The sequence below is a fragment of the Aplidium turbinatum genome, chromosome 3 (assembly GCF_918807975.1).
Source record: "Aplidium turbinatum chromosome 3, kaAplTurb1.1, whole genome shotgun sequence".
In the NCBI taxonomy this organism is placed as follows: Eukaryota; Metazoa; Chordata; class Ascidiacea; order Aplousobranchia; family Polyclinidae; genus Aplidium; species Aplidium turbinatum.
The window spans coordinates 14,112,599-14,132,655 of record NC_137474.1 but is presented as its reverse complement, the minus strand read 5'-3'; the positions used below and the strand labels follow the sequence as shown (position 1 = coordinate 14,132,655).

At 38.8% G+C, this 20,057-nt stretch overlaps 1 protein-coding gene across 3 annotated transcripts in view; it reads left to right on the top strand.

Moving 5' to 3' along the window:
* Window positions 1–20,057, top strand: part of LOC145767574 (piezo-type mechanosensitive ion channel component 1-like) — a 125,030-nt gene that overhangs the window by 14,988 nt on the left and 89,985 nt on the right. For 2 of the 3 annotated variants that reach the window (XM_082579422.1, XM_082579421.1), the window contains exon 10: window positions 9,197–9,268. The exons of the other annotated variant lie outside the window; for it this stretch is intronic. In XM_082579422.1, coding sequence (XP_082435548.1) covers window positions 9,197–9,268 — 72 coding nt within the window. The remainder of the gene's footprint in view (window positions 1–9,196; window positions 9,269–20,057) is intronic. 3 annotated transcript variants of the gene reach the window in all.

The window sequence follows — 20,057 nt, the reverse complement described above, 5'->3', positions numbered from 1 at the left end:
AACTTTCACGGATAGAGTTATGGTATAGTTGACAAAAATACCCAGTTTTTAAATGTATTTCGTGGTTTTTGTTCCGAGCATCAGCAGACTACAAACTGTATGAAATTGCCCGGCCTTTAGCTAAATCAATAAAAAACTTCAAACACAAAAAGAAACTCTGTTAGGAAGTAGCAGCTGCAAATGCCTTTGTAAATAAGAAGCCCACAACAAAAGTAACTCTACATTTTGACACTACACAGAGAAGAAGTCTTTGCCTTTGAAGATAGAGACCAAATAGTTGCCCTTATTGTTGAGACGATGAAGAGACTACAGGTAGCTGCCAATGACCCTCTCTGGACTGTAATACGTCTTTGGGAGCAGATTGATGCCCTCACGACAGCAGCGGCAAGCAAAAATCTCAAGATTGATATATGTGTTGCAGAACAACTGTCATTAAAGCATGTGCCATATCATTTGCTTTGGAAGTCCCATACATGTGAATGGCTTGATACAGACAATCTCACAGCTCTCGAAAACAAAATTAGTCTACGTAAACTCATTGTAAAGAAAGAGCCAGCATTGCAGGCCTACCTCCAGAAAAACATCTGTGGTTGTGAAACTGCTCTGGCAGCTCTTAGCCCATGAGGGAAATGGCGAGACAGCATCTTAGCAGAACATTTTGATTTGATTTAAGAGGTAGCTGGAAAATATAAGTCGTTTAGCCTCTACAAAGAGCGATATTTTAATTGAATTGCATATCAGGCAGGTGCAGTCTATGCTTGCATTTGTACATGAAGCAGTTACTTGCCAAGACACCGCTTAATAATCTTGTTGTAGCTTGCAAAATTTACCTTGAGAATGATTTCGTCATAGCAGGATTCAAAGCACCTGCAAATTATACATACCGAGTGACAACTACCCTTCCTTGACTGTGTGGAACGAGCAAACCAGGATTTGTTAATTGACATCCTTCTTCAGCTCTGCAGTGATCTTGCTGAAAAAAACATACACACCCTCCGGGACTACTATGTAGAATGGACAGTGGACACATGTGAAATGGAAGACAATGCTCCATAAAGCGATCTTGATCATCTTCTTCTTGGAGATGTGCAATTGTGCATCTAGGCTGGAAAAGTAGAACTGCAGTGCAAGCGTAAGTATTGGGATGTTGATCTTAATGCTGGTCGAGCAACTCTTCTCCATACACTGGTATCCGACCAACAAAAAAACCTGGATAAGGAAGGCCTGGTGTTCCAGCCAAACAAATCACTTACCGTCATATGGGATGTGGGAGAAAACAAAAGATGACACGCTGGGTTTTACCTTGATGGCAATGAGGATGGAACATTTCGAGTGGACTATCTGACGCGTGCTGGCACAGGAGATGAAACTTGGCAGCGACCACCTGGCTCTGATAACATTCAGGACACTATGGAGCAACAGATTGTCCCTGTGACAGTTTCAGGAACTTGGATTTTTTCTCGAAGAAAACCATGTTACATTTTAAACAATGCCCCTAAAATTGATACTGTGTTTAAAGAAATAACCCAACAAAAGTAAAAAAAAAAACGATAAATTTGGTAAAAATTAGCATTAAGTCAACCTCCAATCGTCAGTGACTTTTCTGATATGCACTAACAGATTGCCTGACCCCACAAACATAGGGTTGGACACCAGAACCAGTGAAAACAACCCCAAAATAGCAAAGTTATGGCTAAAAATGTGATTTTTTATGGAAAATAGCGGTCATTTTGGATTTTTGCTCTGCACACTTTTTTCTTGGATACAAGATCAAAAATTTTGTCATTTTATGTTGAGATAGGTTAAATGGAATGGAAAAAAACTGTCCCCAATGAAGAATAACAAAAAAAGTATTTTTGACCCATGTATAGCGCACTCCTAGTAAAATCACAGTGGTTTGAAATTTACGTCACGGCTACTTTAACATAAACTCTTTCTTGGTTGTTTTTATAAAATGTATAGTTGTATACTGTATATATAGACTATAGAGCAGGGGTTCCCAACCGGGGGTACTCGTGCCCTTTGAGGATACGAGATTGAACATCAAGGGGTACGAAGATCCTTGGGCCACATAGCAGCTTTTCAAATAGATTTCACAGTGACAAGAGTCACAGAATTTTTTAATCTTTTTGTGCCGAAAAACGAAATCAACACTACATTCTGCTATACCACACTGAAATGTGGCTATCTCGAGGGCGAGTGATGTCACGATTTTTTGAACTTTGAGAAACAATCAAGTTGTATTTACAACATCGAAATTCTAACCTAGCTGCCTCACTTGAAAGTGATGAATTCGTTCAAAGCGTGGCTTATATTTCTGATATCATGCATCTCCTAAACAAGCTAAACCTGGCGCTTCAAGGTCAACAGATAAATGTGGTTACAGCTTGTGAAAAAATTCAAGCTTTCAAGCTAAAACTATCCCTGTGATCTCGCAGAATTGAAAATGTAAACCTTGCTAATTTTCCTTCTCTTGATAAAATTACAAATAACTTTTTGGTGCAAAATGTCAAAAATGAAGTTATTTTCCATTTAAAGATGCTGGTTGATTCTTTCGATGGTTACTTTTCTGCTGTTGAATTGAATTATTTCCAGCATTGGATTATAAATCCATTTCTTTTTGATTGAACAAAAATGTCGGATGATGATAATTTGAAGGAGAACATCATCGAAATGAAAAGCTACTAAAAATTGAAACTGCTATTTGACAAATCAAAGTAAAACGATTTTTGGTGTGTTGCTATGAAAGCCTTCCCAAGTCTTGCTATGGAAGCCATGACAGTGTTAATTCTCTTCTCAACAAGTTATTACTGTGAAAGTGGCTTTTCGACCATGATGTATATCAAGAATAAGCACAGAAATTGTCTGCAACTGGAAGATGATTTACGTGTTGCCTTGAGGAAAATCGAACCATCGTTTGAGCGAATTTTATCAATGAAGCAGCAACAAGTGTCTCATTGAGAAGTGACAAAAAAAACTACTGACATTTAATTTCTTTTGGTATTTTTGCATTTTTGTGTGGAACACCGGTTTAACGTTTTATTGAGCTATAAAAGCAATTTAATTTAGCAATATATACCTGAAAAATTCTATCAAAATTTTTTTGGGGGTACGAAGAATGCTCTGACCTGACAAAGGGGTACGAGCAGCAAAAAAGGTTGGAAACCCTTGCTATAGAGTGTGCAACGTTGATGCAGTGGCTGCTCTGTAATCACTTGTCTTTGCGAAGCTATCTACAGGGTGAGCAGAAAGTCCTTAAACTTTTTTTCATTTTATGATTAAACATATTGAATGTCGCCTTTTAATATGCAGAATATCTTGCTAAATTCTCTAACATTTAGGTCTAATTGTAAGCATTATTGTAAGGTCTAAAATAAGCTAGAGAGAACTTATCATTCAGCTCCATTGCGCAGAGAAAAACAACTCTTGAGATCATTAAGCTATTTAAAGTTGCCAAATCCACTGTTTACTATGGTGTGAATAGATTTAAGGAACTTAGTACATCTGAAGATCGTCTTAGGAGTGGAAAATCTCGCACTGCTCGAACAAAGAAAGTGGTTAAGGCAATCCGAGAAAGGGTGAGGAGAAACCCCACCAAATCCATTCCTCAAATGGCCAAAGACATGAATGTGAGCAACACTTCAATGAGAACCATTGTGGAAAAGGAATTTCAGTTGTCTTACAAGATCAGAAAACGGCAGTTCCTTTCCCCTCTCCAAAAGCAAAAGAAACTTGAAAGAGCACAGATTCTTAAGAACTGAAGGCAGGCATGGCAGAGGAAGAGATCAGTTTTTCTTGCGAAAAACTTTTCACAATTGAAGCTCAGTTCTATAATCAGAATGATAGAATTTATGCAAAGTTTTCGTCAGATATTAAACATTCTTTGAGAACAGTTTACCGCTGTCAAAAACCGTCTTCTGTCATGGTGTCGTCATCTCAAAAACTTGGAAGCTTTCTCTGATTTTCATGGAACAAGAGTTTAAAATCAATTAAGATCGCTACATCAACGATATTTTGGTTTCAGCCCTTGAAGAAATGAAGAAACACTACAAAGATCAGCCCCTCGCATTTCAACAAGATGGTGCATCACCCACACCTCAAAAAAGACTCAGAACAGGTGCTAACTTTCAAGATTCTGGAGCAAGGAAGTGTAGCCTCCCTCATCGCTTGATTTGAATCGCATGGACTTTCGTGTGTGGTTGTTATTGGAGGCAAAGGCCTGTTACGTTGCTCACCCAAGTGTTGATGGTCTGAAGCAATCACTCCTGCGGAAATGGGCCAAAATATCCCAGGATGAGCTACGTGCCTCGGTCGAAAACTTCCGGCAAAGGATTGAGAGAGTTGTTCAAGTGAAGGGCGGCCACATTGAAAACACTAGCCAACAAAAAAAAAAATTTTTTTGGTGCCGAAGATATTTCAACTGTTTTTAGCTAATTTTGGGTCGCTGATTTCGAAAATGCATTCAGTTTTTGTCTATCAGGTCTAGTTTTCCAGTTACGGTGATTCCACTGCATACGTGCACTTATGCATAATTGCTCATGTAAAATCTATTCACGAGTCAAATATATTGCCAAAAGACATAAATCAATTTCAGCAAGCCAACAAAGAACTTGAAAACGTACACACAAACATAGGATTAATAGGTATGGTAGCTTTTTATTCTTCACCTTGCTTAAGTGTCTGCCAAATACTTGCGCTTAAGAGATCTACGAGAGTGAACTGCAAAGGCATCATCGCGTTTAATAGACCAGCAATAGTCAGCTAGCATCCCATCTCCCTTGATATCTGACTTCCATCTCACTAATGTCTTGATGAAATCGCTCCCCTTGCTCGAAATACTCGTCACTCAAATCGCCAGGATTGTCAGGAAAGTAGTCTAGATCAGGGCTTCCGAAACTGGGGGTCGCGACCCCGCAAGCGGTCGCGTGACAAACTTCAGGGGTCGCAGAGAGTGTGCCAATTTTACTCAAAGTACTGCATATTAAAACTTCTGTGCAAGTTATTAACTGTAGCCGAACACGTTGAGAGTAACGCACCTAGTTTAAGCGTATTTTAGCAAATTGGTGTGGTAAAACGGAATCGGAATTCAAGACCTTTTGTATTGCAATGTGAAGTAAGATGGCTTTCGAAAGTTGAAGCTAGAAAGGTTATTAGTGTTGAAAAGTGAAGTCGTGATTTTTCTAACGAAAAAAGAATTCAGACTTTGCCCATCATTTTCGCAATGACATCTGGTTCTTGAAATTAAGCTATTTATCAGATTTTCTTAAAAAACTGAACGAACGTAATTTGTCCCTCAATAGAGAAAACATCTATGTTTTTACATTGAAATCTAAAACTAAAGCGTTCATGAACATATTTTAAGGTCTGGAAACAATAAGTTGAAAATGATTCATTTGAAATGTTCTCATTTAGCCTACTGAAAAGTTTTTGGTTAACAATGATGTGAAATCAAATGTTAAGCCTTTGATTAACGTTTGTCAAATCTTTTGACAGTTTCATAAGTATTTTTTCCAGAATTAGACAATACCAAATTTTATTAAATCCAAAACCTAAACCTACCGAGCACTTTTCTCAGGAAGAAATTACTGATCTATCTTCTGACTCAAAGTTTAAATTTTGTGGAAATTTATAAATTTTATGCAAACACCTTCACACTTTTTGTTTTTGGCTTAACGTTAGAGCGGAATATCTACCATGACCTGATTCAGCAGTAGGGCTAACCGCACTCCTGTCGTTTGTTTTGACGTATTTGTCTTGAAAATTTCCAGCAGAGTAAACTGAGGCAAATGCTGGGTAGGCTACTCGTTGAGTGGATCGTCTCACCAATGACGCAATTACTAAGACCAGTTAAAGACTCCCTCGACCCAGCAAACATTGATCTAGAATAGTGGGAACAACTTGCTAGTGATAAGTCAATCTGGAAGAAGAGAACGAGGGAAGGCACGGAATTTTTCGAGAAAAAAACAGGATGCGAAAGGTTCAGAAAAAATAAAACATTAGAAAATAAGCTAACAACCACGTTCCCAACTTTCCATACAATGTGAATTTTGGCCACGTCTTTTCCACTGTAGAGTTGGCCTCTAAAGCCACATCCGACTGGAAACAAAACCAATGCTCGGACACGAGCTGGAGCCTACGACGACAATTTGTGCGAGTCAGCGTGTTTAACTTTGATGAACAGACACCATCAAAACTAAGCAACATTGAAACCGCCTTGGGACCAGCATTAGCCAATTGAGCCACGGCTGGACTTGCTTTGTAGCAAAAACGGTCGCATCCACCACGCTCATATCCATCTGAATAAATGTAGGCCTATTTGGTTCTTTGTTTTGTTTCCCGTAGGCTGGGTGTGTACTGTCAAACTGTCAAGTCAAGTAGACTGTCAAGTAGCAGTCATTGAGTAGGCTACCGTCAGCTGGTTTTAAGTTTTCATTTGAAAACCTTTCCACCAATATCACAAATGTAGGCTATATTTCGCACTGTTTATCATTTTAACCGTGAAGGGTCTCGAAAAGTTTTAGGAGATTAAAAGGGGTCGCGAGCAAAAAAGTTTGGGAAGCCCTGGTCTAGATGACTGTACAGAAAATGAACTTTGATGCTCATGTTAACATCAATATCCTGGAGTTTTCTGAGTAAGTTAGACACGAGCTCTTTGTAATTGGATGCCTTTTTGTTTCTCAAAAAATTCTTAACAATTTTCACAAAAGCATCCCAGGCACTCAGTTCTTTTTTATTCATAGAGAAAATCGAAAGTTTGGGTCATTGATTAATTTTCTGACTTGAGGCTCATCAAATATGCCGACTTTTAACTTTTCAATTGTTAATCCTGGAAATTTTGTGCAAATATATCTGAAACAATTTCCATCTTTATCGAGTGCTTTTACAAATTGCTTCATCATACCCAACCTTGCTACGTAAGTTATCATGAAAGTGAAAAAGCATTACTGTGCTTGCAACACCATCATTATTATATTAATGTGAAGAGGATGTAACACAATTTTGATAGTTTCACCAGAGAATAAGCTTGAACATTTTTCTCGCCAGGAATCATTTCACTTCTCATAAACCAATATTTCTTCTAATGCTGATCTCTTGCCCTGCTGTCCCACAAACAGAGAAAACAAGGAAACTTTGTGTATCCACCTTGCATTCCAAGCAGAAATCCAACCATTTTCAAATCAAAGCAAAAGTTCAATTGTGTTCATAATATGAAACTTTCCAAAACAAATTTGACTTCCTTATACTTTTCTGAGAGAATTGTTGAATGTCCAAGTGGTACAGATCCATAAATATTTTTCCATTATGCAGAAAAACGCATTTTAGACTTCGTTTACAGCTGTCAATAAAAGGGTCGCCAATCTTAGGATTGTATTCTGCTACACCAAACTTTCCTATCTTCTTTCCTAATTTAAAATCTTCTTTCCTACACCAAAATCTTTTCCAAAAAGACCTTCCACATCGGTACAGTATACAATATCATTTTCCAGAGAAAAATAGGGCAAAAATTCGATATGGTGTTTTCGATAGAAAGTGATTACAGTACCTGGTTCAATAATGTTTTTTTCTTTGAGTCTTGAAGCCAGTAACTCAGAAGATTCCTTTGATAAATTTAAATCCCACGCCAAGTCATTGAGTTCTCCTTGAGAAAAAAGCTGACAAGGTAAAATAGCAGGAAGAAATTCGATTTCTGCAAGGGTAGAATCGCTGTCAGTGGAAGCTTGCTCATCTTCGCTGTCAGGAAGTAAATCCAATTGTGGCAACCCTTCAAAATCAGGAACAGGAAGTTTTTTTCTGTTTAGCACTGGCCTGATTGCTGAAGCTAGGTAATAGGTATGGATATTGCAAGGAAGTCCTATTTTTCTTGTTTATGCCTTTTATGTTTACTGCACAAAAATAGTAGTCGCTATTATGATCTTTTGGTTCACGCCACACCATTGGAATAGCAAACCTTAATCCTTTTCTTCTTTTGTTCGTCCATTGACGTAAATGTTCTTTGCAAGTTTTGCAAACAATGTGGAGAGCCCAAGACTTTTCTTGATCCCCCAACTTCACTTTAAAGTAAGCAAGATAAGCACGCTTTACGAAATCATCCATTGGTTTTTTGTTGGGCTCTAGTGTGTAATCACCACAGATGTAGTAGAAAATATTTGTGTTATTGAGACAACGTCTTCTAGATGTTGTAACCATAAGCGCGCTAGATCCTCCCCCCCCCCCCCAAAAGCACCATTATGCTGTCTTGATTTGCACCTACTAGCATTTAACACAAAAAAACAATTGTCTTGGCATTGTCTGCTTTCATTGTTTGTTTTAGAATGTAATGCAAGAGTAATAATAAAGGTTGTAATCCCATAATGACAGCATTAAAACTATTGTATTTGTGCTACTTTGTAGGGCAATTGTAAAAAAGTCAAAATCAGTGTAACTCAAAAAGTTGACCTGATGGAGAAAAACTGATTGCATTTTCGGAATCAGCGCCCCTAAGTTAGTCTAAATCAGTTCAAAAACTGCCGGTACTAAACATTGTGTCGGCCAGTGAAATAAATAAATTTATTCCTAGTGTTGTAAGCTCTTAAGAGTCTTATTGTGACGCCTTTTGATGAAATTTTGTATATTATATATTAATAAATCGTTTATAAGTTGGTCCAAGGATTTTCTGTTCACCCTGTAGGTTTCTTAGCACTGTCATGCAGTCAATGTTATTTGGAATGGCCTGGAGAAAGTTTCCATGTATCTGAAGATGCTTTGCTTTAAGGAAGGAGGTTTTACTCGACAATTACGTTATTTTTCTACTGTTTATCGCGGTAGTAGACACAGGCTGATGATGTCAGGATGATACTAGATTATAATAACTTTTTAAAGCCGTGGAGTTGTTCGCTGTTTTAACCCAGTTCGTGCTTAAATCCGCAACGCTTTTAAAATCGTAGTGCTCAGCTATTTCCAACCCAGATCCGTTGCTGGATCAAAATGTGTGTATGAATTTAAAAGGGGCCTCTCACGTAACCATAACATGTTTAAGAATGAAATTCAAACACTTTTCTTTTAATTTGACATGAAACCAAATGCAAAACTTAACAACAGAGCTGTACAAATCTTACAGCTGACCGCATTCAGACCGCGGGTTGGACATAGCTAATTGGTTAATTAATAGCGTTGCATGTTTTAATCGTTGCTGGCACTGCTATGTATCCCAACTCAGGTGCTGACTCAACCACAAATGAAGACATCTGCCAGGCCGTCACCTCGCCGCACAAAAAATGCTGAAAAAAAAGTAGGATATTGCACGTGTTTTTATGTCAAACTTTATTTCCGTCCACAGACCTTGTCATTGTACCTGTTATAATATGTTGTTCTGCGTTGTTTTTATGTACGTTGTTTCTTATTTCAATGATTATTTCGTTGGTGTGTTTCATTTTTGAGCTGTCCTCTGTTTTGTGTTGCTTGTTGTTGTGAGCGACCTGCCTATATTTTTACTTTTTAGCATGGTTTAAGTTGGAATGGCCGCATTTTAAGTTCGTTAAAACCGTACTAATAAATGGACAAGGAGGCTACAAGTGTCATTGAAGCCGTTAGAAAATGGTCTCACTTTTTGATTCGCAGGCATTTTACATTAATTACGGATCAAAAATCAGTAGCTTTCATGTTTGACAATAAAAAGCGGACTAAAGTCAAAAATAAGAAAGTGCTGTGTAGGCGCTTTGAACTGGCATATTTTTTTTATACTATTCGTTACCGTCCCAGCAAAAACAATACCGCTTCCTACACTTTATCGAGAGCATTTTGTGCAACGGTACCTGCTTCAAACATTAAAAGTCTGATGGATATTCATAAACAATATTGTGCTGCCGTGGTGTGACTCATTTGTTGCATTTTGTGCGTTCGAAAAGTTTGGCGTACTCGACAACTGATGCTGAAAGAACCTGTAAATCGTGCAATGTGTGCGCCGAAGTAAAGGCACGTTTCTTTAAATCTGTTGAAAGTAACTTAATAAAAGCGACTCAGTCCATGGAAAGGCTGAACTTACATGTTAAAGGTCCTTTACTATCACATTACGATGCAGGGTTGGTTGGGTAAAACCTCTGGGAGGTTTTTCCCAGTTTCCCCCGGGTAAAACTGGGGGAAACCGGGTAAAACTGGGGGAAACCGGGTAAAACTGGGGGAAACTGGGTAAAACTGGGGGAAACCCTTAAAACTTCTAAATGTGTTGTTTGCGGAGTTTCTTATGCAATATAATGACTAGCCAGCTGTTTAGCTGTTATCTCATGACATTTTCCAATTGAATTGCATCAATACTTAGATAAAATAGATAAAGCTTCGGATCATCACAGAGTGATATTTCAGGTTTTTCTTTTGACACTTTCTCAATGCGTACTGACCCACTGTTTGCTGGCAGTACCAAACTACCAATAGTAATTTCTTATTGAATTCAGATGGTCTACCCCCAGCTCAAAGACCACGCCAGTCAGTGTTGTGTTGTTGTGACTAATTGCTTCAGTTTAAATTGCAGCTTGCGAACCAACTGATATCTTCCAGCACTTTGCCAGAAAGCAGTAGAGGTCGTCCATATAGCCTTCCCAGTCCGAGTCCCTCAGTGGTAAGCACTTTCCTAAAAACGCTTCCTCGCACAGAAAAAAAAGAAAGGCCTCAAAAACGATGTCTAGTGTGCTACTCTCAGGGAAGGAGAAAAGTGAGAAGAAAAATGAAGGAGACAATGTTGATCAGTTTCAAAAATATATGACTTTATCTGCAGATGAGCAAGAAACTGCACGCAACTTTGTTTTTGAAAAAGATGACAATTTATTCTCCTACTGGCAGAATATGAAACTAAGGACTAAGGATACATCTATTTTTCCAAACATCTCTTATCAATGAAAAAATTGTCACCAAGTGCTTAAATCTTGGCAATACATAAGAAAAGTTGCAAACAATGAGCCAGTAAAGAAGTTTTGTTCATTGATGATTGCAATATCATCATGCCCACCATCCAGTGCTGGAATAGAACGCTTGTTCAGTAGCATGGCTTTAATCCACACAAAGCAAAGAAATAGACTGGGCAATGAGAGGGTTGCCAAATTAGTGCATGTTTATAGACACTTTAGATGGAAAGAATCTGAAACCCCAGATGAAGAGCTGTTCAACGTCGACAATGAAGACTGTCGACATGTTATCAATGACTGAGATTACACCGGCTCTTAATCTTTCTTTCTTTGGCTTTTATTGTTCAATGTTTACAATTTTGTTCGCTGACTGCATGTTAGGCACAGGTGAGCATCTAACTTGATAACATACTGGTATCATACGTATGTTCATCTATGTAAACTAATGATTGGACCTATCTATTATTAGATATTAGTAAATCACAGCATTTTTTTTTTTTTATAGGATGAGCACAGGAAATCTTATAGGTTCATTCAAAATATGATGGTAATAAACATTAACTATGAGGAGTAATCATTATTAGTCATTCACATTTGCAAATTTCAACAACTCAAGTTTTACCCAGTTTCCCCCAGTTTTTCCCAGTTTCCCCCAAAAGGTTTTTCCCAGTTTCCCCCAGGGTTTTACCCGGGTAAAACTAAAGTGGGGGAAACCTCCTTGGCCAACCCTGGATATGTGTATTTGTTGTGTGTTATTGATGAATATTTACGATTTCCGTTTCGTTTTCCCTGTGTTGATACGTCGTCTGCTACAGTAATCAAGTGCCTTTCTCGAGTGTTCGCGATGTTTGGCACTTGTAGCTTTGTTCATACTGATCAAGCCCAAAGTTTCATGTCTAGAGAAGTTAAACAATTCTTGTTGGAAAGGGGTGTGGCTGTCAGCCACTCCACACCCTATCACCCGCAAGGCAATTTACAAGTCGAACGTTACAACGGATTAATATGGACGGCGATACAATGCAATCTGAAATCATTTGACCTGCCTGTAAACAAATGGGAAAGTGTCCTTCCGAACACCGTACATGCTCTGAGATCGCTACATCGTACATCAACAAACTCCACCCCGCATGAGCGGTTTTTGAATTTTTCTAGACGGTCATTACGTGGGAAGTCCCTTCCTGATTGGTAAAGCACTCCTGGCTCAATCTTACTGGGAAAGTTTAACAGGTCCAGCAAACATGACGAACAAGTTACAAAAATGTTCTTAACCCAAGCCGACCCATTCTACGCTCGAATCAGATACAGCGACGGCCGAGAGTCTAACTAACGTGTCCTACTGTCCTTACGAAGCTTAGCCCCACATCCTGCTGATAATACTTTTTACGGGGACGTTGTGGAATGTGGATTCTGCTCAATTATGGGATAAAGAGGAAAAGGCAATCACACCGACCGATGCATCGTCTTGCGGTGAGGTTTTACTGGGAAAAGTTTTTAATAACGTTGGAAGAAGTTTTTCGTGATCCAAGGGTGGATTCGTAATCAACAGCGACTAGCGACCAGACCCAATCAAGCTTTTCTAATGAAAATCCAAGATGATCGTTAAGGTCCACTAGAGGGGTTCGTCCCGTTAAGTACCGGGATCCCATTACTTTATAGAGTGGGTAAATGTTATAATATGTTGTTCTATTTTGTGTTTATGTACGTTGTTCCTTGTTTCAAAGATTACTTCGCTAGTGTGCTTTATCCATGGGCTGTCCTTTGTTTTGTGTTGCTTGTTGTTGTGAGCGACCTGTCTTGCCTTCATTTTAAAACCTTACTAATAAGTTCAGCTTTAGTTTTATGACAGTACTTCTTTTTTTTAATGATTTGTATCGTACAGAAATATGCGTTGATTTTTTTGCGTTGTTTCAACTTTAGACACATTTGCTAACTTCTTCTACTGAAAGTTAACTTTTAGCTAAACGCTTCACTTGTCACAGCTGATAAATTGATCGTTTTTACGTCAACTCAACGTCAGTAAGTGCTGAATCAATGTTTAAAAGGGTATTTTGTTAGCCAGTGCAATTTGTGCAGTATTTTATTTTACTTTGCAATCTTTAAGATGAATAATAAATATGTCCCAGAGAGATGAGAACTTTCTGACAACTTTATATTTTCTTTGTCTAATACGTACTCTAATTGCAAAGATTAGAGAAACTGAAACTACAACTGTAGATCGTGAAATATCAAAGATTTCATAATTTCAATATTAAGCTTTAATTCGCCTGGTCGCAATGGCAGCAGGTCACGTGACATGACAAAAGGAAGCCTTGCTTTTTTCAAAGCAGAAAATAAGCCAAGCTGCACAATAGAGATTTAGGGTGTCCCATTTTTGGTCGACTTTTCGGGAAAAATAAGCTTGGGTTGTATTCGGAGTAGATTTTCAACGCTGAATTCAAAAATGACGTTATTTTTTTATTGCATTTTTTTCATCATTTTGAGTTGTCCCCTAGCGATTTTTTTGCAAGTTTGGCCGTATTTTGAGAACGGTAAAAAGTAGAGAGTCGGAACTTATACCAAGATAACCGGAAGGGGCAGTTTCCTATCTGCTTGCAATACATTGTTAACTGCAACCATACTGCAACTGAAAACGATTATTTAAAAAATATCGTAATATTACCCGAATTCAATTGTAGTTGTAGGGACGTTTTTATTTCGATTGTTTAGCTTTTTAATTGATCGAGGTAAATTGCAGATTAATAATTTTCCAACAGGCGGACAATACAGTTGCCTACATCAATATAAATATAGTATGCCAATACAATATACATGTATGCAACAGTGGCGTACCGTGACCACTTTGACAGGGTGTTCAGTGACGGCAAAGCAACAGCGGGGGGTCTGGGGGGCCTCCCCCAGAAAATTTTTAAAATTAACATTGAATTTGGTGCGTTCTGAGAGCATTTTCAGCACAAATTCTGAACATGAACAGAACTGACAAAAATAATGTTGTCGGAATGGAGAAGAATACAAAATAGATATTTATTTGACAACGCCTATTGAATGAAAGACTTAATAATATCAAACATTAAGTTGCATTTCTAAAGTCACATACTTCAGTTCAGTTTTTATTTCCGACCATCAAAACGAACAATATTAATTGCCATAACACAGCAGGAGTCTGAAAAAATACGAAAGTTAAAGCGTGCTCGAGATGGAAATGATTTACTTCATGCAAGGATTAGGCACGGTCGCAACACCTTGAGAAATGTACAAGCGAATTAAAAACAAACATGTAGTAAAAACGGTTGTAGTCTAAACGCAGCTTTAGCCACTAGCCAATTTTTTTATTATCAGTACCGGTATCATTTTGTTCATTGGCTTCACATTTTAATATATATATCAGCGTGGTCCAACTACAGGCCCGCGGGCCGCATGCGGCCCGCTGATAGAATTTTTGCGGCCCGCGAGCTTTCGCAGTATTGATTTAATTTGTATTTTTGTTACAGAAAGTAATTTCAATTAGAACAAGTAGCCTACCTATAGCATTTGGATTAGAAGTCTCAAAAATTTAATTCAAAGTTGTAGACAGCAGGGCATATACTGCTTCAACCTAACAGGTCTCGTCAGTAGCCCCAACTGCGGGCTTCTTAAAAGCTGATATGTACCTAGTGTTCCGGACGTTTTTGTTTCCTTTGAGTTAAATGCAGAATTCAATGATTTACCACTTTATACAAATGTCAGATGGCTTAGTGCTGGAAAAGTAGGCTACTGCAACATTTCTTTGGTCTTCGGAAGGAAATACTATCATTTCTTCATACAGCACAATTGGGTGAAACACAAATGTACCAAACTCAGTTATGCCACAAAAACTTCCTGTGCAATCTTGCTTTTCTTACAGACATGACAATGCACTTGAATGTGTTAAACCTAAATTCAGTGTTCTAGCCTACGTTGACGCCATCAATTTGACGGTGTCAATTGACAGCGTCAGGTTTTTGTTGACGCTGAGGCTAGCGCCATCAGTTTATTTTTTAGTTGACGGAAGTGATAGCGCCGTCAACTATTTTGCCGATTTTATGCGTCACGCGCCATGCGTCATTTTTCGTTTCGAGTAAACGTTTTCAAGACTTGTTTTTGAAATACAACACACCAATAGGCCTACCATCCAGCGCTGCTGTGGAACGCATGTTTTCACTTGGAAAGGACATTATGCGTCCCAAACGCAGCAGTTTGTCAGACAAACATTTTGAAATGCTTGTATTTCTACAGCAAAATACATCCGTTTTGTAAGACCCTGGCTAAAATAGCGCTAGAAATTAGCGCTGACGCCGTCAAATTCTTTAAGAGCTGACGCAGTAGCCTACGTTACGCTGTGAAGTTTTTAGGTAATTCGCGCTAACGCTGACGCCGTCATTGACGCGTACAACACTGCCTAAACTTTCAGGGGCGAAAGCAAACTATTTCACATTTAGTTGGTTTCCAGCTTTCCAGAGGAAACTGCGCCTTTTTGCTATATGCTTGAAAAATAACGATCTTACACACTTTGATTCTTTGCATGCACTTGTGGTAGATGATTATGAAGTGGAATGCTCCCGTTGTGTGAAAGATATAAGGATTTATCTTGTGAATTTGAGAATAGATTTAAAGATTTTGACAGATTTAAACCTAATCTCCATTGGTATAACAATCCTATGGATGTTAATGTTACATGTTAATGTTACGCAGGAGCTACATCTGCACTGGGGTCATTATGTTATGTTTTCTGATTACTATTTCAACTCTACTTTTTATATTCACTACAACAGTATTCTGTACGTTGTTTGATATAGCCTGCTTGGTGTTGTGTTGGTCTGATATTTTGTGTGATGACTGTTAAAAATTTGAATTGTATGGACTTTGTGTCTGATTGCAAAAAAAAAAAATTGAATTGAATGTGGAAACACAGCTACCAGAACTTCAGCTTGAACTCTGCGAGAGTCCGGCAGCCCGTGACGTATTTGTGACATCATAAGGTACAAAAGGTTTGAATGTTTTATCAATGTTGCCCCACTGTAGGATGTTCAGAAACCCACATCCGAGGTTTCACTGCTGGGGCGTTTGGGGGCTACGGCCCGGTGAAAAAAAACATTTTGGGGGTCAAAAAAACATCATAAGGTACAAGAACAAAACCTATGCCAGATTTTATGCATTCACTTATAGACTTTGGAACAAGTCGATCTGGGTGCCCCAGGTGGGGCATTCCCGAATAAGGGGCCCCCAAAGTTGGGGCAAAATACGTAAAAATAACATCATAAGGTACAAAGATGGAACTTCTTTCATCAGTTGGGGCATGTTCCAGTGAGTACGAAACAACTTTTCTAATGGCCCCAAGGTGGGGCTTAACCTCATTTTGGGGGTATTACCCCTAAAATTCACAAAATTAACATCATAAGGTACATGGATGAAACCAAGTGTAGGTGATAGTACCTCACTTACGGATTTCAGAACATTAAATTTTGGTCGCCCCAGGTGGAGTATTCCCGAATAAGGAGCCCCCAAAGTTGAGGCAAAATACGTAAAAATAACATCATAAGGTACAACGATGGAACTTGTATCATCAGTTAGGGCATGTTCCACTGAGTTCGAAACAACTTTTTTAATGGCCCCAAGGTGAGGCTTAACCTCATTTTGGGGGTATTACTCCTAAAATTCACAAAGTTAACATCAAGGTACATGGATGAAACCAAGTGTAGGTGATAGTAGCTCACTTACGGATTTCAGAACATTAAAATTTGGTCGCCCCAGGTGGGGCATTCCCGAATAAGGAGCCCCCAAAGTTGAGGCAAAATACGTAAAAATAACATCATAAGGTACAAAGATGGAACTTGTATCATCAGTTAGGGCATGTTCCACTGAGTTCGAAACAACTTTTCTAATGGCCCCAAGGTGGGGCTTAACCTCATTTTGGGGGCATTACCCCTAAAATTCACAAAGTTAACATCATAAGGTACATGGATGAAACCAAGTGTAGGTGATAGTACCTCACTTACGGATTTCAGAACACTCAAATTTGGTTGCCTCAGGTGGGGCATTCCCGACTAAGGAGCCCCCAAAGTTGGATCAAAATACGTACTGGTAAAAATAACAACAACTGATGGACAAGAAGAGTTACTGACTGGATACCGCTTGACAATAAACGCAAAAGAGGGAAACAGAAAACAAGATGGCGAGACTAACTCTACCAATTCGACAAACACTGGACACAAACGTGCAAAGACAGACAAAATTATAAAGATATGGGGAAGGCCTTCATCCAGGCAGTGGAACAACAATGGCTGACAATTATGATATCCTAAAATGAGGTTTAGCCCCACCTTGGAGCCATAAAAAAAGTTTTTTTGAACTTGGTGGAACGCGTCCCAACTGATGATACAAGTTCCATCTTTGTACCTTATGATGCTATTTTTACGTATTTTGCCCCAATATTGGGGGCTAATTATTCGGGAATGCCCCACCTGAGGCGACCAAATTTTAATGTTCTGAAATCCGTAAGTAAGGTACTATCACCTACACTTGGTTTCATCCATGTACCTTATGATGTTAATTTTGTGAATTTTAGGGGTAATACCCCAAAATGAGGTTAAGCCCCACCTTGGGGCCATTAGAAAAGTTGTTTCGAACTCAGTGGAACATGCCCTAACTGATGATACAAGTTCCATCGTTGTACCTTATGATGTTATTTTTACGTATTTTGCCTCAACTTTGGGGGCTTCTTATTCGGGATTGCCTCACCTGGGGCGACCAAAATTTAATGTTCTGAAATCCGTAAGTGAGGTACTATCACCTACACTTGGTTTCATCCATGTACCTTATGATGTTAATTTTGTGAGTTTTAGGGGTAATACCCCCAAAGTGAGGTTAAGCCCCACCTTGGGGCCATTAGAAAAGTTGTTTCGTACTCAGTGGAACATGCCCCAACTGATGAAAGAAGTTCCATCTTTGTACCTTATGATGTTATTTTTATGTATTTTGCCCCAACTTTGGGGGCCCCTTATTCGGGAATGCCCCACCTGGGGCACCCAGATCGACTTGTTCCAAAGTCTACAAGTGAAGACATAAAATCTGGCATAGGTTTTGTTCTTGTACCTTATGATGTTTTTTTGACCCCCAAAATGGTTTTTTCACCGGGTCGTAGCCCCCAAACGCCCCAACAGTGAAACCTCGGATGTGGGTTTCTGAACATCCCACAGTGGGGCAAGGTTGATAAAACACTCAAACCTTTTGTACCTTATGATGTTACAAATACGTCACGGGCTGCCGGACTATCAGTGAAACCAATTCTTGCTGTCAAAGAAAAATGAAACCTCAGAGTGCTTCTGGAAATTAGTCAGTTCGGATAGATTTCCCAAGCTGAAAAAAATTGCATTAAAAATGCACTCAATGTTTGGAAGCACATACATGTGTGAGAGTACATTTTCTAGAATGAAGCAAGTCAAGTCTAAAAACAGAAATCAAATGATAGACGAAACACTGGAAGATAGTCTCCAACTTTCTACCACTAACATTGAAATTGATGTAGAAACGATGGTATCAGAGAAACCTCGACCACAGGCATCTCACTGATAGAGATTTGCAATAAATTTCTATTTGCTATTGTTTAACAATTTCGATTACGCTCTCACTATCATTCTATTGGAAATGGCCCGCAAGTTGTCACGTTTTTGTAAAGTGGCCCGTAAGTCAAAAGTAGTTGGACCACGCTGATATATATTATATACCGTTGGTACACCCAAGACGAAACAAACATAGGCAATAATTGTTGTGAGACAAACCAGGAGACACAGAAAGCGACTTTGAGTCAGCTGGCAGTGGCTGGCACCTGCTACATAATTAAGGTGTTTCAGCAATAAGGTACGATACTAGTAACATACAAACACTCTAATTACAAAACGATTAGATGTGTTTTTTTAGAATGGTGCATCAATGATATTGGCTGTTGCCATAAGCTTTGTTGCAGATTCAGACAAGCTAATCGTAATTTACTGGCACTTGGTGCATAAAAAACATTTTATTTTATCTTGTTTCCAACTCTGATCACCTCAAACTCTAATCCAAGGGTCTCAAACACGCGGCCCGCGGGCCGCATGCGGCCCGCGAAGACTTTTGGTGTGGCCCGCGATGCATTTTCAAATTTTGAAATAATTAACAATTACAGTAAATATTTTGTCCATGATGTAGAAAGATAAGAAGCACTTTAAAATGGCTCAAAAAATCTGAAAATGCTCATCAAACTTCACATGACGTTTTAGCATAACTGTCGCGCTATTTTATTGCGTGATTGAAACTCGTATTGTTACACCACAATCACATTGCCTATTCACTTACTGTGTCTTCATTGCAATATTAACCTTGATAGCCTGTTTACTAATGTCAGTTCTTCAAGGGTTTAGTTTTTTTCTGCGCCTTTGAAAGTTGATTGCTAGATTTTTACTCTCCAGGTCCAATGGTCCATCGTTTCTTTTGCGTTCTTTTTTGTATTTTTTTTTTCTTGCGTTTGTAGAGTGCTTTTTCATCTCTTTGTTCTTACTACTTTTTCTTGCAGTCTAATGTTCTTGGTGTGTTCTTACTAACTTTTTATTGCGTTTTAATTGTGCTATTTTGTTTATTAACTTTTTATTGCGTATTGCCGGCCGGTTCAGTAGTAAAATGTTTCAATGGGTCCTCGCCGACACACCATCTTGTGCATGCGGCTCAGATTTTCAGACTGCATGCCACATTATCTACCAAGTTCCTGTATACGGAACTCAGGACAGATATGTGGACCTAACAACGCTCGATGAACTTACAAATCCATTGGCTACTGTGCCTGGATTTAACAACGTGGTCTGCGGCGGCATCAAACTGAAAAAAGAAGATTGTGTATTGCGGCCCTCAAGTTAATTTACAAGTGTTTATTTCGCCCTCAGAGCAATTTGAGTTTGAGACCCTTGCTCTAATCCAACAAGCTAAAACTTGCTATTGCCTGGGATTCCCCCAATGACGCGCCAAGGTGTGCAGATCAGCGAGTGCACAGCCTGGCTGACCTAAAACCATTGCTGTTTTCGCTGCCTTGTGACGTCACGTCATTTTTCTTAATTGTTTTTTTAAATAGCACTCGCCAAGCTGTCAGTGCACACCTAGCTTAAAGGTAATGACCGAAAAAAATTAAAGGCAATGACCTCA